The following is a 19,105-nucleotide window of genomic DNA, read 5'->3' as shown; positions in this document are numbered from 1 at the left end:
TTTTATCCGATTTTTAACATCTTAATCTCTATTTAGGCATTTTATCAAACACCTAGCGGGTCAAATTTTTATATAAACCAAACCAAGTTCGTGACTTGAAATTAGCATCTAATTTAACTTCAATTAGGCAAATCCACACATGTCTTAACATCAATATTTCTGAAATTACTTTACAAATTCAGATTGCGCTAGAACAAGAGTCAAAATTCTAGTATTTATCAAGTTTCTTCAAACTCATTAGTCTCCTACCATGTAAATCACAAACCCTATAAATATGATGTAAGGTTTTCACAAGAAATCATCTAGGGTTTAACTCTAGACATCATATTACTTCAAGATTCATTCATGCATGACATATTTAGGCTCAGTTTCAGTTTTTTTTTTTCACAATTAACCTAGAATTCATGATGGATCAAAATACCAAAATTTTACATACCTTTTGATCCCTACAACGAGGTGATTACTAATTTGTGTTTAGAACTTGATTTGGAGCGGATTGAGGGCTTCGATTTGTGAATTTTATGTGAAGCTAGGGTTTGGAGAGAACTCCTGGTCGCCCCCTTCTCCTGGTCGATCGATGCCCACCCACAAGTGTGTGGTTTTTGTGATTTGTTTACTATTTTAGTGTTTAACTTTCAGATTTGATTAATTTAGTCCCTCAACTTATCATTTAGCTTTTAGTTTAAGTGTTTTAACCTTAGTGTGAGTTATCTCAAGACTTGTAATTAACTAGGTTAAAAATTCCTAGTTAGTTAATTCTTGTTTATTTTCACTTTATAATTCTAAAATAAAGGTTTATATTTTCGGGGTGTTACATTTGATTTTCAGATTTTAAATTTTAAATTTTAAATTTTGAAGTCTTTTAAATTTAAATTTTGAAGTAAACCATTATTGTGTTTGATTTTAAATTTTCAATTTCGAAGTCAACTATTATTTTAAATTTAAATTTGAAAGTTTGCCATTAATGTGTTTGATTTTAAATTTCGAATCTGTAAATTGAATTTAAATTTGAAAAGTTAGACTTTCCTAATAAGTTTGCTTCATTTAAGGGATTGGATATTAGTGATTTGATTTTCAGATTTTAAATTTTAAATTTTGAAGTCAATCATTATTTTAAATTTAAATTTTGAAGTAAACCATTATTGTGTTTGATTTTAAATTTTGAACGCTTTGAAATCTTGATGTTTTTTTATGAGATGCTTTGACTATATTATTTATAATTTAAGGGATGCTTCGAGTCTTCTTCGACTATTGTTTTTGTACTCGAGTTGCATATCTAATTCAAATTGTGTTTTGTAATTTTAGGTGATGAGCTTCTTTCAGACTTCTTCCCCTACAAGGAACTCTTGAATGGGATCCTATGAGAAGTTGAAGGAAAGGTATATCTTGCACCGTTCTTTATCTATATCTATATATCTATATATCTTAAATGGGATCCTATGGGAAATTGATCTCTATTCGATTCACTGATGTATATTCTTCTCCTCACCATTTTGTTCCATTAATCAACTCATGTGTGCCCTTATGTTTGATACTCGATCTTATTCCAGTGATTAATATCCGCTTGAGTAACCCAATCTGAGTCTGATTTTTTTCGTTAACGATTCAGGTAAACTTCCCGATTTGGGTTTTCTGCAAGGCTAATCATTTAAATTAATTTGTTATTTTTATGGTTTACATCCTAAACCCCAGTTTTACAGTATCTCATGATAATCTTTCTTCGTTTTTTAGAATCTGATCAAATTGGGCCATAATCTGAAGAAATGTGTTTAAGCTACGACAAGGTGTGTATAGGATTATGATTGATATTATAAAAAAAAATAACTATAACAGTTTCTCTTCCTGTAATTTTGTATAGCATTATTTATAAAATGATTACACGTATGATAAAAAAATATAAAAGCTGCTCTTCCTGTCTTTTGTTTGCTTCACGTATCTTCGCTAAATCAATATGTTGGAAGGTTTGTGTATGTAGAATTATCGGGATACGCCCACGAAAAAAAATGTCGATTTATATTGTATTTCTCATGACAGTATGAAGGCTATGGTTAAGGATAAATGATAAGATCTTCAAAGGGGTCGATGCTTTTCAAACTAAAATAGTGCAAGACATTAAGGAGGCTACTCTCTGGTGGATGATTAACAGATCGATAGGCGTCAATCTCTCAATCTGGTCCACTTTCTCTGGTTTAGACTTTGGTTAGTGTATGTGTATAGATAATTTTTTTAAAGTGATTGAATGTGTAATGGGGTAAGAGTATTTTGGATGTATCTTAGTGTGTTTTTTTGGAAGCTTAATTGTTGTTTGTATCAGTGACGGACCCAGGAATTTTTTCATGGGGGTGCGGATTTTTTTTTAATTTTTAGGCGTCTAGATATATACATAAAAAAACCGGTTCGGGTCGGGTCGGGTCATGTAAAAAAAAGAACATCAAATTTAAATTTATATAATCATCAAAAACACGTCAAATATTGTTACAAACATATTTAAAAAGTCGCCCTACGGGTTTTCATTTTTTGAAATCTATCCAAAACATCATCTAGAGGTACTTTCTTAAGCAAGTCTTTCTCTATATAACATATACAACTATCACTTAAATTCTCATCGCCAGTCCGATTACGCAAGTCGGTCTTCACATTCTTCATTGCCGAAAAACATCTTTCAACGGTTGCGGTTGCGACGGGTAATACGAGAACAAGCTTCAATAAACGATATACCAATGTAAAAGTTACGTGAATATTTGTTGAAACCATTAACCTTACAAGACTTGACAAACCATCCAAGTTGGCGAATTGTTTATCTTTTTTCACAAAATCAATGTAGTTTCTGAGTTGAACCGGAAGCCTTCGTTTTTCGGCTTCATCGAAATCATATGGATACTTTCCGGCTAACTTTAGTATATTTGGAATGTCAAACGCACTAAAATTATCACACGGACTCAAACAACTGATACAAAGAAGTAGTTCCGATGTTACCTCGTTAAAACGGTTCCCAAATTCTTGAATTTGCAAATCTAGAACCGCATTGAAGCAATCATACTCGTAATAGTGCCGATTTGAGATGTTCGTTTTTCTTCTTGGCCATCTTGGGTTAATATATTCATCGTCTAAATTTTTCACCTCAAGTTCATACATGTCACAAAAAGAGTTAACCTTCTCCAAGAACTCATTAAATCCTTCCAACCTAAACTTTTCAAGTTGGTTTTTTGTGGAAGAAACCAATTTAACCGCATTCATCAAATCTTGTTCTTTTCTTTGTAGACATTGGGACAATGTATGTGTGACGTTTAGAATATGCTCCATCAAGTGTATGTAAAATACAAAGTCGTATTTTTTCATATCCTCTAGAAGTCCGTCCGCTTGTCTACTACAAGGAAGAGTTTGACCCGTTTCTACTATACATCCAAGAACTTCCATAATGTTTGGATATAAAGTAATCAAACGCGAAAGCGTTTTATAGTGGGAATTCCAACGTGTATCTCCGGGTCTTGAAAGTGTCATTTCTTGATTCAACCCACTTCCGGTACAAAGCACGTCTTCTATTTTTTCCAATTGTCTTCTTTGGCTTTCACGAAGCATGTCTTGTCGCTTAGAAGATGCACAAACGGCATTTGTTAAACATGTTATCGTTTCAAATACTCTCCAAATAGGTGTGTGTTTGTGTGCCACCGCCACAACAACTAATTGAAGTTGGTGTGCAAAACAATGAATATAGAAAGCCGAAACATTTTCCTTTAAAATAAGAGCTCTTAAGCCGTTAAACTCACCTGACATGTTACTTGCCCCGTCGTAACCTTGGCCTCTAATCCTTTTCAAACTCAACCCATAACGTGCCAACATATCATCAATAGCCGATTTAAGTGTTAATGCGCTTGTCTCTTTGACATGAACAAGCCCAATAAAACGCTCCTTAACAATCCCAACTTTATCAACATAACGAATAACAACCACCATTTGTTCTTTTTTTGAAACATCACATGATTCATCAACTAATAAAGAAAAAACATCATCACCAAGATCTTCAAAAATTTGTTTAAGTACCTCTTGAGCGTAACAATGTTTAATGTCCGCTTGAATTTTAGGACTAGTCATTTGGTTATTCGCCGGTGCATTCTCTAAGATAACCTTACCAAGCTCTTCATTCATTTCACCCATTAGTTCTAAAAGCTCTAAAAAATTTCCTTTATTTAATGAATCTTTTGACTCATCATGACCACGAAACGCCAAACCGCCATTCAACAACCTTTTTCCAAGCAAAGTAGAAGCACTTAATCTAAGTTTGTAATCACGTTTCTCCTTAGGGGTCCTTTTGTCCCATTGTGTGTTTACCACTTGCTTTTCGTTAAGTAAATCGGCACACTTTTGGAAACATTTGTTGTGGGCACTATTAACTAACCCAACATGTTTTGTAAGTACCTCATGTACTTTTTTCCAATTGTTATACCCGTTCAAAACAAATGTGTCTCTATGATCACCAAATTCGGACCTAAACAAGTAACAACATAAGCAAAACACACGATCCGATTTTATACTATACTCTAACCATCCCTTGTATTCCTTTCGGTCATACCATTCTTGTTTGAATTTTCTCAACTCTTTACCTTGAAACGTTGATGTTGGATATTTAATACCCGTTGGTTGACATGGTCCTCTTAGTAGGTATGCCCTTCTAACATCATCTCGTTGATTCACGTTGTATGATGCTATCGCCTTGCGATCATGAGGATCCGAGGGAAGATCATTCACATCAACAAAATCGGAAGATGATCCAATTTCATCCGCTTTCCTCTTGTTGAGAAATCGCGCCATAACATCTTTACTCATTGTGCCTATTAATCACATACAAAATAAACAATTTAATATTTTATCAACAATCGGATGTGTGTTTTGATACATTGTTTATCAAACATTCAATAACAATTTAATTTAATATTTTATCAACAACCCAATATAAACAATCTATTATTAAATACTAAATTTAACTTCTTGTGGACTTGTGGCTATAAATCAACAGCAACATTTAATAAATATAAATCAACAGCAACATTTAGTAAACCATTTGCCACCGCCGACTTGCCGACTTGCTTACAACAGCAACTTTAATACTACAACCTTATCATTCTATCAAGTATCAAAATTCAAAAACCTTATCAAAATTCAAAACTATTGAAGATTTGAAGAACAAAATCGAGTGTACCTGGTGGTCGATCGAAGCCTGTGTTGATCGGATCAACTTGATCCTTCTTCTTTCTTGGTTGCTTCAGAAGAGAGTCTTGGTTGCTGTAGAAGAGAGGGGAGGGCGGGAGAGATGAAAGGTCGCCGATTGGGTTTATTTGGGTAATTGGGTTATGTTTTGTTAATTGATTTTGTTATTTGGGTTGGGTTTTACCATAACCTTATTCCATTGGGCTTGATGTTGGGCTATATGAATACAAATTTTATTTAAAGAGATTTGTTTACATAATTGGATCGGGTTTAAATACGTGTTCACAAATTTTTTTTATATAAATTTCTAACATTTTTTAAGGGGTGCGGTCAGATTTTTCCAAGGGGTGCGGTCGAAATTTTCCAAGGGGTGCGGTCGGGATTTTTCGCGACAAATAACACTAAAATTTTTTTTTTCAAGGGGTGCGGCCGCCCACCCACGGGCCTTAATAGGTCCGCCCCTGGTTTGTATGCCTCTTTTGGTGATTAATAAAGTTTGGTTTACTGAAAAAAAAAACGCAATGTCAACCGTTTTTACCTAACGGGTGATTTGCTTTATATTTATCTCTAATTGCTCAAGTAGGTAAACTTTAAAAAATTGTTTAAAGACGGACTTATGATGTAACACCTCGAAAAATTTCGTCCAATAATGTCTTGACACGTGTCATAAGGTTCCGGTATGTGAAAATATACTTTAGAGGGACTAAAAGTGACAAACGGTGAAAACTATGGAACGTAAGGGTCCAAAGTGTCAAAAATGGATAAATAGACTCTATGATAACCCTACATAATGTTCATAACCTTAAACGGATGGTTCATGGATCATACGACGCGGAAATTGCACCAAAGTGAGAAATTGCAAACTATAGGGGCCAAAAGTGTCAACATGTTTAATTTATACCTCTGAGTGAACTTTTGGTAGACCCGAAGCTTTGAGAAGCTAAAATATACTCACTAGAATATGTGGTTAAAATTTCGTGAAGTTTCGTCAACGTATGAGAAAGTTATGGCCAAAACCGTACTTGAGGGGTTAAAAGCGTCAACGTCGAATTACATGGCTTTTCGGTTGAGCGCAAAGTTATCCGAGGACATTACCATGTTGGTAAATGTCCTAAGGTTCTTAGAAACCAAGTTTGGGGGTTTACGAGTCAAAATAAGCAGCCGAAACATCGCGTGCAAGACCAGGGACCAAAGCTGTCAATGTTTGAAACTTGTTTGGCTGATCAGAGGGTCAGGCAACCCGCCTGGACATGCCCAGGCGGGCCGCGTGGGACTGCCAGTAACAGAAATCGCGAAAATGACCATTTTGGGTCCGAATTTGAAGTTGTAAACAGCTGTTATCACCTCTCTTTTGATCCAATGAAAGTCCTTGCATGCCTAGGCTACTGAGAACTTGCTACTACCTCTGATTTCATCCATAAAACAGATCAAAAGCTCATTTCTTTGAGCTCATACATTGTGATCAAGAACATCCAACTTGTAAAACTCTCAAGACAACTTCCTGGAGCAAATCTGAACGTCAAGGCAACATCCTAGTGTTAGCTAGGCATCAATAGGACCTTTGTAAGCTTCTAATTCAGTCTCTAATTCGTTCTTGCATCGATTATTAGTAAAAGTCAAACTGATTGTTCTTATACTTTGACTTTCTGATTAAACGAGTTTCACTCAGTCATTTTCTCAAATTGAAACCACATTTATGTTGGTATTTATGTGGGAAACAAACCCTCAAAAGGGTATTCACTGATTCCCACTTAATGCATGCTAATTGTCGAGTCAAACTTGTTTCTAAAAAGTCAACAGAAATGGTTTTTGTGAAAAATAGCTTAAATGGTAATGTAGATGACATGCAATCTGTTTGATCATCATAGATAGCTTTATAATGAATATAAGAATGTGTTTTACCATGATCAACTCGACAATCCTTAGTATAGATACGAATCGGAACCGAAAGTCTTGTAAAACGACTATTTCATAGACCATCGATTCGGATTCGTACATGCATGTTTGAGATCTGTATTGGAGGGTATTTTTGACCATTTTTACTTTGGTAAAACTTTCTGGAATTTTTGTTGTTTGAGTCTATGCTTAGCCGATTCATTTGCATGTTTCCGATTATGCTTAAAAGTTGACTATTTTGCCCTTTTTGATATAAAACGTGATTTTTGGAAAAGTGAAAGAGTAGAAATCTTTATTTCTAATATATAAACTTGCACCGAAAATTTCGGATCAGTTGGTGGTCCAGATTTTGAGTTATGGCCATTAGCGTAAAACTATGTTCTTAAATTACATAAACGACCCTTTTCGCATATAACCCATTTCAGGCCACGTTTTGATACAAAACTTTTTACCCACTGATGTTATATAATATTTTGGGATTTTAGATGATTTTTATTTAATTTTTGGCTGAGCATATCTTAGATCGCTTAGTTATTTCGGTTTATGTCGGTTTTGACCGTTTAGGCCATAAAATGAGTTTTATGCATTCTTTTGACCCGAAACCTTTTCCTACTGATTTTATATGTTATATAAATTATTTTAAGTATTCTGGAAATATAAAAATCCCAGATTTATTTTGAAAACCCGGAAACGGCGTTAAATCGTATTTTAAGCGTTTTTAACGCATAGTAAGCGTTATACTCATTTTAAACATATAAGACTTATACCTACTGATGTAATTAGCATATTTTCATATAATAACAGTAAGTATAAGTATATGAACTCAGATGTCCAGTTTTGGCGTTTTTAGCCCTTGTGAAATTACTAAAATACCCCTACGGGGCATAGTTTGATTTTAAATGTTAAGTTTGGTATATGGGTCATACCCTACCGTTATAATATGTTAAATGAAGTATATTTACTGTATAAACCAGACCCGAAACTCAGATTTCTAATTTGACTCTTTCATAATCTTTTAAATGACCAAAATGCCCTTCTAAGGCATAAATTGAGTTTAAAATTATTCCGGGCAATATAGAACATAACTTACTGATGTTATATCATATTTAAAGCATATTATCTCAGGAAACTTGCATTTGACTCTTTTGGCTACCCGTAACGCCCTTTTTGCGTTCGGTTCGGTTTACGTAACTAATTTGCGTAAATTGACCGAAACGGGTCAAACGTTATCATTTTTATCTTAAAATCCAGAATGTATTTAGTATACCCATATTATACAAGTATTCAAACTTGTCGGGTCTAAATCACATTCTATCCGGTCTTTCGCTTTAATCGTGCGTAAACCGTATCATTCTTAAAAACTAATCGGTCAAAGCTTAGGCTTAAATAAAAGACCCGTTAGAAATCTAATAGGTTATTATAAACCTTTGTTCCAGATTAGGAGGCCCAGTAAAAGCTACCTACACTTACTGTTTGTGATTCATACTTGCTCAGGTAAATGCATTTTGACTTATTTTCCCTATACGGGCTTGGGGTACGGTATTTAAAATACCGCTTGATGGGGCGCACAAGTCCTGCACCTTATGGGTGTACAGTCTTGAATAGCTTGTGCGACTCGTTTAAACAGTCTTGTCTTACTTTAGGCTTTGGGGGGTTATTGACCGTGTCCCGGATATCCTTGGCATTATCTTACGAGATGGCCACGACCAGAGCACGGGGTGTAGGCGTACACCCGGCGTGTATAACTCTTTAATGTGGTGTGTCATTTAATCTTTAGCCCGGACAGCAGATCCCGGGCCACCATAAGTACGGGTACATGTAAATCGTTCACAAGTTTATATTGCATAAATATCCCAAGTTAATAAAAATATTTATGCCTTGTGCATCTAAATCAATTTTCAATCATTTTCAAAATGAGTCAGTCGATTTGTATTTACCAGTGTAAACTGACGTATTTTTCCCAAAAGGTTAAGTGCAGGTACTATACGAAATAGGCTGGCTGTTTCCTAAGAGCGTCCACTATAGTCTCGCAAGCTCGGACGACAAATAACTGTTGAACAATTTATTCTTATTTTAATTGATCCGCCTGTGGATCCGTTTCAACTACTTATGATGTTTATTATGTCATTTTGATTAAAGTTGAAATGTATCTATTCTGCTTCCGCTGTGCATTATTATATTGTGTTGTTTGTCTATGACGATGCCAACCACGTCACTGTACCCCACACCGGGCCCACCGGTGACACGTGGAGATCGGGGTGTGACAGGTTGGTATCAGAGCCAACGCTGAGTGAATTAAACACTAGTCCTTTGTGTTTAATCTCAGTTACACAATTGCACAATCCTCGATTTTCGAGTCTAGACAAAGAACTTAGGAAATGTTCGACATTTCGTTTATTTTACCTTTATTTTAACTATTAGCTTTGTCTTATATATTTTGTTGTGCAACTTGTTTAATTTTTGACAGGTTCATCATGCCACCACGTATGCGAGGACGAGGAGGATTCGCCACATCGCACGATCATGAGGCAGGACCCTCACACAGGCGAGCTCCATCAGCTTCGCACAACACCGCAGCCAACGATCTTTGGAGATCATTTGCCGAGCCAGCCAGGCACTCGGTATCTGCGAGCACTTCGCCATCACTACCCCAATCATTTGGGCCCCACTCGGAAAATGGGCCCCATGGTTCCCATGGATCTTATATACCTCTTCATCAGTCACCTCACCACTACCCAGCACCAGCTTATCAGGGCCTATACAACCCTGACGCTTTCTTGGATGAGCCGGTGGGTCATAACCCACTAGGACCGGAAGACCACTTCTCTGGTGGTCACGAGATGGAGGTTGACGAGGACACGGACCCTTCACTGCCACCGTCAGGTACGCCCAACCATCCCATCGAGATATCGGATGGGTCACCATTTAGGGGATCACCCTACAATGGTGTGGATAGCTATGAGGAGAGATTTCGGCAGCACGATTGGTTTTACACCCCCAGCCACCACAACTCTCCGATGCTCCAGTCTCGCCATGGTTCGCCGGTGCACTCGCAGCACCACTCTCAGCAGCAGCAGCTTCAGCAGCCGCCCTTGCAGCAGGACCTATCTGAGGCCCTCTGGCGCGACGTGATCACTCCGTCGCCACCGCCACCACCAGTTTTGCCTCCTCCGCCTCAGAGGCCACGGAGGAATGCGCGTATGTCTACGCGAGGAGGGATTCGCATTGGTACCCCTCCGCACATTGGTAGCAGCCGCTACTCACCTCTTCATGAGGAGTCCGAGATGGGGGAGTCTCCGCATCCCGTTTCGGAGGTCACTTCTGCGCCGATTCCGCCTCTGCCGCCGCAGAACTTCGGAGAGCCGATTCCGGCTTACGCCAGCGCAGTGCAGTTCAACCCGTTTGAGCCGACTTTCCCTCCCGGTTATGATTATATGGGAGATCCCTATTGGTTAGCCTCAGGCTACAACCCTCTCAACCAGGAGAGTACATTTGGAGGTCCCTGGGCTACGGGACCATCAGCTTTTGGTTTCCCACCGCAGGGCTACCAGCAGCCATCGCAGCCACAGCAGTACCAGCCACCACCGCCGGCACCTATGATGTCGCCGCCGCAGGTTCAGGAAATCCTGCAAGGAATAAACAGTGTACGACGTGATTTGCAACATGAGATGCGAGCCGATCGCCGACGCAACGATGGCATGTTCAAGAAGATGTTTGATTTGCTCAAGGGTAAGAGTAAGAAGGATCGTTAGATCCTTTGTTGTTAGCTCTTTTACTCATGTCCCTGCGTGGACATCTATTCCTGTACTCTACCCCTGCGTGGGTATATTTCCCTTATTCTACCCCTGCGTGGGTATGTTGTTCTATTAACCCCTGCGTGGGTTTGTTTTGCTTTATTTGTTGTTGTTGTTTGTTTAGCCCCTGCGCGGGCATGGTATTCATGTTATTTGAATTAAAGTCCCGTTTAGGGCAAAGATGTACTAGTACTTTATTTAAAATTTGAAATGGTTAATTTGAATTTCTCATTTTATTTGTGTGCATGAATAATATTAAAATAAATGGAAAATATCAATTTTTATTTGATTTGCCATTTTAATAAGAATCTTAGTAAGGTAGAACCTAGCTTGAATGCCTTATTTACAGGCCTAGCCAATATGGTAAAACCTGGTTGAAAAGATTCAAATCTCTGTTAACATCTGAAAACATGTTAACATTCCTGGCCAAGCGTGATCTGTAAAATCACACAAGCCACCCTTTTTAATAAATTATCTACAGATTATATCTGTACACAAGTCTGTTTATGACTTGATACCTGCGGGTTATGACTATGTCATATAGTGGCAGTTGTGGTTTATGACTCCCTGCCTAGTAAAGGATTATTTGTTTAATTATACAATGCTAATCCTATAAAAATCTAAATTTATAATTTAGTAAGTTGTCCGAAGTGACTAGGCCTATTGTGCCAATATATATTACATTCCATAATATGGTTATTAATACCATGGTTAATAAATCGTCTAGGACGATAATGCTGCTAGGTTTCTAAATAGACCTTGTCCTTTATTGTAGCTTAAAGCTACAATGGCCAAATCGGAGGAAACCAACAGCCATTCTGGAGAACACCCAGATAATACCAGGATTCACGTCACTGGTGAAGAATTGCAAGCACTGATAGATAACGCAGTTGCCAAAGCTATGGATAGGCAATTCAGGGAATCTAGCGGTACTCGGAGTAGAACCCGAACAGTAACGCACGTAAAGCCCAAGACTCATTCTGAGCCTCATAGTAAGCCACCTTCTAAAAAGAGTGAGCCGAAGAAAGATGAGGATGATAATCACTCCTACAACCACAGCAGTATTCCTAAGCAAGAAGTCAAGCTGAAGCATGATACGTACAGCAAGTCCTGTACGTACAAATATTTCGTATCTTGCAAACCCAGAGATTTTACTGGGGAAAAAGGAGCAGTAGATTGCATGACGTGGATCGATGAGATGGATACTGTGGTTGATATCAGCGGGTGTGCTGATAGGGACGTCGTGAAGTACGTGTCCCAGTCGTTCAAGGGAGATGCGTTAGCATGGTGGAAGTCACTCCTACAAGCTGCCGGTAAGGCCACACTGTACGGTTTGTCATGGGAACAGTTTGTGGCCCTGATCAAAGAGAATTTCTGCCCGCAGTATGAGGTCGAAAGAATTGAATCGGATTTCGTATCTCTGGTTATGAAGAATCTCGATTGTCAAGCGTATCTTACTACGTTCAACACTTTATCTCGGTTAGTGCCTTATCTGGTGACCCCGGAGCCGCGAAGGATTGCTCGATTTATTGGGGGTCTGGCACCGGAGATAAAGGCAAGCGTCAAGGCTTCAAGGCCTACTACATTTAGATCAGTAGCTGATCTATCCCTCTCCCTCACTCAAGATGTAGTCAGACTGAGAGCTATGAAGAGCTCAGAGGAAAACAAGAGGAAACGTGAGGATGACACCTCACGAAGATCTGAGAAACGACACAAGGGAAACAACGACCATAGAAAAGGGTCGGGGTTCAAGAAAGGAGATCAGTCGGGTGAAAAACCCAGATGCAAGAACTGCAAGAGACACCACTTTGGGAAGTGTCGTTTGGAAGCAAAATCCCAGTCTTCCGAGAAACGTTGTGGAATCTGCAAGTCCACAGATCATAAAGCTGTGGATTGCAAGAAAATGAAGGATGCAACTTGTTTTGGTTGCAACGAGAAAGGGCACATTCGGCCAAACTGCCCAAAGAATGCGAAGAAAGCTGATGACGGAAAGAAGACTAATGCGAGAGTCTTCAGAATGGATGCCAAGGAAGCAGTCCTTGACGACAACGTCATTACAGGTACGTTTCTTGTAAATGATGTTTTTGCTAGAGTCTTGTTTGATTCAGGAGCTGATAAGTCGTTTGTAGATGATAAGTTTTGTAAATTGTTGAACCTTCCTGTTAAAACCCTAAGTGTGAAATATGAGGTGGAATTAGCCGATGGAACCATAGAAACCGCCTCGACTGTTCTAGATGGATGTGTTATATCCATTAGGAATCACTCTTTCCCGTTATCCTTGCTTCCCTTTAAGCTAGCTGGATTCGACATAGTGATAGGCATGGATTGGTTGTCGAGTAACCAGGCCCAGATTCTGTGCAACAGAAAGCAAGTAGTAGTTAAGACTCCGTCTGGTGAGTCACTTACTATTCAAGGAGACACCCAGCATGGATTGCCTGAGCAAGTGTCCATGCTCAAGGCATCCAGATGCATGCAGAAAGGATGTGTCATTTATATGGCACAAGTTACCATTGATGAGCCGAAGCCAAAGATTGAGGATATCCCTGTTATCTCGGAATATCCTGAAGTATTTCCTGAAGAACTCCCCGGTTTGCCACCGGATAGGCAAGTGGAGTTTCGTATAGACATCATCCCAGGTGCAGCGCCTGTAGCAAGAGCACCATACAGATTGGCACCAACGGAGATGAAGGAGTTGAGGACGCAGTTGGATGATCTATTAGCTAAAGGTTTTATTAGACCTAGCTCGTCTCCTTGGGGAGCACCAATCTTGTTCGTTAAGAAGAAGGATGGATCGATGCGTCTGTGCATCGATTATCGTGAGCTTAATAAGGTCACTATCAAAAATAGATATCCGTTACCCAGGATCGACGATCTGTTCGATCAGTTGCAAGGAGCAAGCTATTTCTCCAAGATTGACCTGAGGTCAGGTTATCATCAGTTGAAGGTCAAAGACGAAGATGTGCACAAGACAGCGTTTAGGACTCGATATGGACATTATGAGTTCCTAGTGATGCCGTTCGGGCTCACAAACGCACCAGCCGCATTCATGGATCTCATGAACCGTGTCTGCAAGCCTTATCTAGATAAATTCGTCATCGTCTTTATTGACGACATCCTTATCTACTCGAAGATCCAAGCTGACCATGAGAAACACCTTCGTTGTATTCTCAAACTTCTGCATCAAGAGAAGCTTTATGCCAAATTTTCGAAGTGTGAATTTTGGCTTCGAGAAGTCCAATTCCTTGGACATGTAGTAAGCGAGCGTGGTATCCAAGTAGATCCCGCTAAAGTAGAAGCAGTCATGAACTGGCAGGAGCCGAAGACTCCTACCGAGATTCGCAGTTTCCTCGGGTTGGCAGGATATTATAGGCGATTTATTGAGAACTTTTCAAGAATTGCTGCGCCCCTAACTTCGCTGACTCGTAAGAAGATTAAGTTCGATTGGGGCCCTAAGCAGCAGGAATCCTTCGATATTTTGAAGAAGAAGTTGAGCAATGCTCCAGTGTTGACATTGCCCGATGGCATAGAAGATTTCATAGTGTATTGCGATGCATCGCACACAGGTATGGGCTGTGTGCTCATGCAGAGAGGCAAAGTCATTGCCTACGCTTCTCGACAGCTCAAGGTGCATGAGAAGAACTACACCACCCACGATTTGGAATTGGGTGCTGTTGTATTTGCTTTGAAGCTATGGAGACATTACTTGTATGGAACCAAGTGTATAATTTATTCGGATCACAAGAGTCTTCAGCACTTGTTCAATCAGAAAGAATTGAACATGCGTCAAAGGCGATGGATGGAAACTCTCAATGACTATGACTGTGAGATAAGATACCATCCAGGCAAGGCAAATGTAGTTGCCGACGCCTTAAGCAGAAAGGAAAGGGTGAAACCGATCAGAATCAATGCCAAGCGCATTGAAATAAGAAATAATTTAAATGAAAGGGTGTTAGCTGCACAGAAGGAAGCTGTGTTGGAAGCTAACTATCCTGCGGAGAAGTTAGGAGTAACTGAGGAGCAGTTATCCTACGATAAAGATGGAATGCTACGACTAAACGGACGAATATGGGTTCCAGTTTATGGAGGACTTCGGGATGTTATCCTCCAGGAAGCCCACAGCTCTAAATATTCCGTTCATCCTGGAGCTGATAAGATGTACCAGGATTTGAAAGCAAACTACTGGTGGATTGGTTTGAAAAAGTCAGTAGCTGAGCATGTAGCTAAATGTTTGACTTGTGCGCAAGTCAAGGCTGAGCATCAGAAGCCGTCAGGTTTGCTTCAGCAACCTGAAATTCCCAAGTGGAAATGGGAGATGGTGACAATGGATTTCATCACCAAGTTGCCGAAGACGAAAAAGGGAAATGATACCATATGGGTCATAGTAGATAGACTGACTAAGTCAGCTCATTTTCTACCCATCAAGGAGACGTATAGCTCAGATATGTTAGCCCAATTATACGTCGATAAGATTGTAGCGCTACATGGTATACCTATATCTATTATCTCTGATAGAGATACTAGATATACGTCACATTTTTGGAAGAGTTTCCAACAGTCGTTGGGCACTCGTTTGAATTTTAGTACGGCTTATCATCCTCAGACCGATGGTCAGAGTGAGCGTACTATTCAAACTTTGGAAGACATGCTTCATGCATGTGCGATCGACTTGGGTGGTAGTTGGGATAAGAACCTACCACTGATTGAATTCTCCTACAACAATAGCTACCATTCCAGCATAAAGGCTGCGCCTTTTGAAGCCCTATACGGTAGAAAGTGTAGATCGCCCATTTGTTGGGCAGAAGTTGGAGATGTCCAGTTGTCAGGACCAGATATCGTCTTTGAGACGACAGACAAGATCGTTCAGATTCGCGATCGTTTGAAAGCTGCCAGGGACAGGCAGAAAAGTTATGCGGATCCTAAGCGCAAAGACTTTCACTTCGAGGTAGGTGATAAAGTATTGCTTAAAGTATCACCCTGGAAGGGTGTGATGCGGTTTGGAAAGAAAGGCAAGGTAAGCCCGAGATATATAGGACCTTTCGAGATTATCGAACGTGTCGGGTCAGTTGCTTATAAGTTAAACTTGCCTGAAGAGCTTAGTGCTATTCACAATGTGTTCCACATCTGTAACTTAAAGAAGTGTTTCGCTGACGAATCACTGGTTATACCGCATACAGATATACACATAGACGAAAGTTTGAAGTTCGTAGAAAAACCTTTGTCGATTGAGGATCGACAGGTGAAAAAGCTTCGGAGGAAGCACGTGCCTATTGTAAAGGTCAAATGGGATGCCCGTAGAGGACCCGAATATACGTGGGAAGTGGAATCCACGATGCAAGAAAAATATCCCCATTTGTTTCAGTAAATCTCGAGGTCGAGATTTCTTTTAAGGGGGTGAGGATGTAACACCTCGAAAAATTTCGTCCAATAATGTCTTGACACGTGTCATAAGGTTCCGGTATGTGAAAATATACTTTAGAGGGACTAAAAGTGACAAACGGTGAAAACTATGGAACGTAAGGGTCCAAAGTGTCAACAATGGATAAATAGACTCTATGATAACCCTACATAATGTTCATAACCTTAAACGGATGGTTCATGGATCATACGACGCGGAAATTGCACCAAAGTGAGAAATTGCAAACTATAGGGGCCAAAAGTGTCAACATGTTTAATTTATACCTCTGAGTGAACTTTTGGTAGACCCGAAGCTTTGAGAAGCTAAAATATACTCACTAGAATATGTGGTTAAAATTTCGTGAAGTTTCGTCAACGTATGAGAAAGTTATGGCCAAAACCGTACTTGAGGGGTTAAAAGCGTCAACGTCGAATTACATGGCTTTTCGGTTGAGCGCAAAGTTATCCGAGGACATTACCATGTTGGTAAATGTCCTAAGGTTCTTAGAAACCAAGTTTGGGGGTTTACGAGTCAAAATAAGCAGCCGAAACATCGCGTGCAAGACCAGGGACCAAAGCTGTCAATGTTTGAAACTTGTTTGGCTGATCAGAGGGTCAGGCGACCCGCCTGGACATGCCCAGGCGGGCCGCGTGGGACTGCCAGTAACAGAAATCGCGAAAATGACCATTTTGGGTCCGAATTTGAAGTTGTAAACAGCTGTTATCACCTCTCTTTTGATCCAATGAAAGTCCTTGCATGCCTAGGCTACTGAGAACTTGCTACTACCTCTGATTTCATCCATAAAACAGATCAAAAGCTCATTTCTTTGAGCTCATACATTGTGAACAAGAACATCCAACTTGTAAAACTCTCAAGACAACTTCCTGGAGCAAATCTGAACGTCAAGGCAACATCCTAGTGTTAGCTAGGCATCAATAGGACCTTTGTAAGCTTCTAATTCAGTCTCTAATTCGTTCTTGCATCGATTATTAGTAAAAGTCAAACTGATTGTTCTTATACTTTGACTTTCTGATTAAATGAGTTTCACTCAGTCATTTTCTCAAATTGAAACCACGTTTATGTTGGTATTTATGTGGGAAACAAACCCTCAAAAGGGTATTCACTGATTCCCACTTAATGCATGCTAATTGTCGAGTCAAACTTGTTTCTAAAAAGTCAACAGAAATGGTTTTTGTGAAAAATAGCTTAAATGGTAATGTAGATGACATGCAATCTGTTTGATCATCATAGATAGCTTTATAATGAATATAAGAATGTGTTTTACCATGATCAACTCGACAATCCTTAGTATAGATACGAATCGGAACCGAAAGTCTTGTAAAACGACTATTTCGTAGACCATCGATTCGGATTCGTACATGCATATTTGAGATCTGTATTGGAGGGTATTTTTGACCATTTTTACTTTGGTAAAACTTTCTGGAATTTTTGTTGTTTGAGTCTATGCTTAGCCGATTCATTTGCATGTTTCCGATTATGCTTAAAAGTTGACTATTTTGCCCTTTTTGATATAAAACGTGATTTTTGGAAAAGTGAAAGAGTAGAAATCTTTATTTCTAATATATAAACTTGCACCGAAAATTTCGGATCAGTTGGTGGTCCAGATTTTGAGTTATGGCCATTAGCGTAAAACTATGTTCTTAAATTACATAAACGGCCCTTTTCGCATATAACCCATTTCAGGCCACGTTTTGATACAAAACTTTTTACCCACTGATGTTATATAATATTTTGGGATTTTAGATGATTTTTATTTAATTTTTGGCTGATCATATCTTAGATCGCTTAGTTATTTCGGTTTATGTCGGTTTTGACCGTTTAGGCCATAAAATGAGTTTTATGCATTCTTTTGACCCGAAACCTTTTCCTACTGATTTTATGTGTTAAATAAATTATTTTAAGTATTCTGGAAATATAAAAATCCCAGATTTATTTTGAAAACCCGGAAACGGCGTTAAATCGTATTTTAAGCGTTTTTAACGCATAGTAAGCGTTATACTCATTTTAAACATATAAGACTTATACCCACTGATGTAATTAGCATATTTTCATATAATAGCAGTAAGTATAAGTATATGAACTCAGATGTCCAGTTTTGGCGTTTTTAGCCCTTGTGAAATTACTAAAATACCCCTACGGTGCATAGTTTGATTTTAAATGTTAAGTTTGGTATATGGGTCATACCCTACCGTTATAATATGTTAAATGAAGTATATTTACTGTATAAACCATACCCGAAACTCAGATTTCTAATTTGACTCTTTCATAATCTTTTAAATGACCAAAATGCCCTTCTAAGGCATAAATTGAGTTTAAAATTATTCCGGGCAATATAGAACATAACTTACTGAAGTTATATCATATTTAAAGCATATTATCTCAGGAAACTTGCATTTGACTCTTTTGGCTACCCGTAATGCCCTTTTTGCGTTCGGTTCGGTTTACGTAACTAATTTGCGTAAATTGACCGAAACGGGTCAAACGTTATCATTTTTATCTTAAAATCCAGAATGTATTTAGTATACCCATATTATACAAGTATTCAAACTTGTCGGGTCTAAATCACATTCTATCCGGTCTTTCGCTTAATCGTGCGTAAACCGTATCATTCTTAAAAACTAACCGGTCAAAGCTTAGGCTTAAATAAAAGACCCGTTAGAAATCTAATAGGTTATTATAAACCTTTGTTCCAGATTAGGAGGCCCAGTAAAAGCTACCTACACTTACTGTTTGTGATTCATACTTGCTCAGGTAAATGCATTTTGACTTATTTTCCCTATACGGGCTTGGGGTA

The 19,105-nt window shown here is 38.8% G+C and overlaps 1 protein-coding gene across 1 annotated transcript; it reads right to left on the bottom strand.

Moving 5' to 3' along the window:
• Window positions 1-2,662: 2,662 nt before the first annotated feature.
• Window positions 2,663-4,824, bottom strand: LOC110876180 (zinc finger MYM-type protein 1-like). Its single transcript, XM_022124359.1, has 2 exons — window positions 2,778-4,824; window positions 2,663-2,700 (listed from the first exon to the last, which is right to left on the bottom strand). Exons 1-2 carry the CDS (start codon window positions 4,822-4,824, stop codon window positions 2,663-2,665), a joined length of 2,085 nt encoding a protein of 694 aa, XP_021980051.1.
• Window positions 4,825-19,105: the final 14,281 nt, after the last annotated feature.

The sequence above is a fragment of the Helianthus annuus genome, chromosome 9 (genome assembly GCF_002127325.2).
Source record: "Helianthus annuus cultivar XRQ/B chromosome 9, HanXRQr2.0-SUNRISE, whole genome shotgun sequence".
In the NCBI taxonomy this organism is placed as follows: Eukaryota; Viridiplantae; Streptophyta; class Magnoliopsida; order Asterales; family Asteraceae; genus Helianthus; species Helianthus annuus.
Note: the sequence above shows the minus strand (reverse complement) of the source record. Positions and strands in the feature narration are given on the sequence as shown.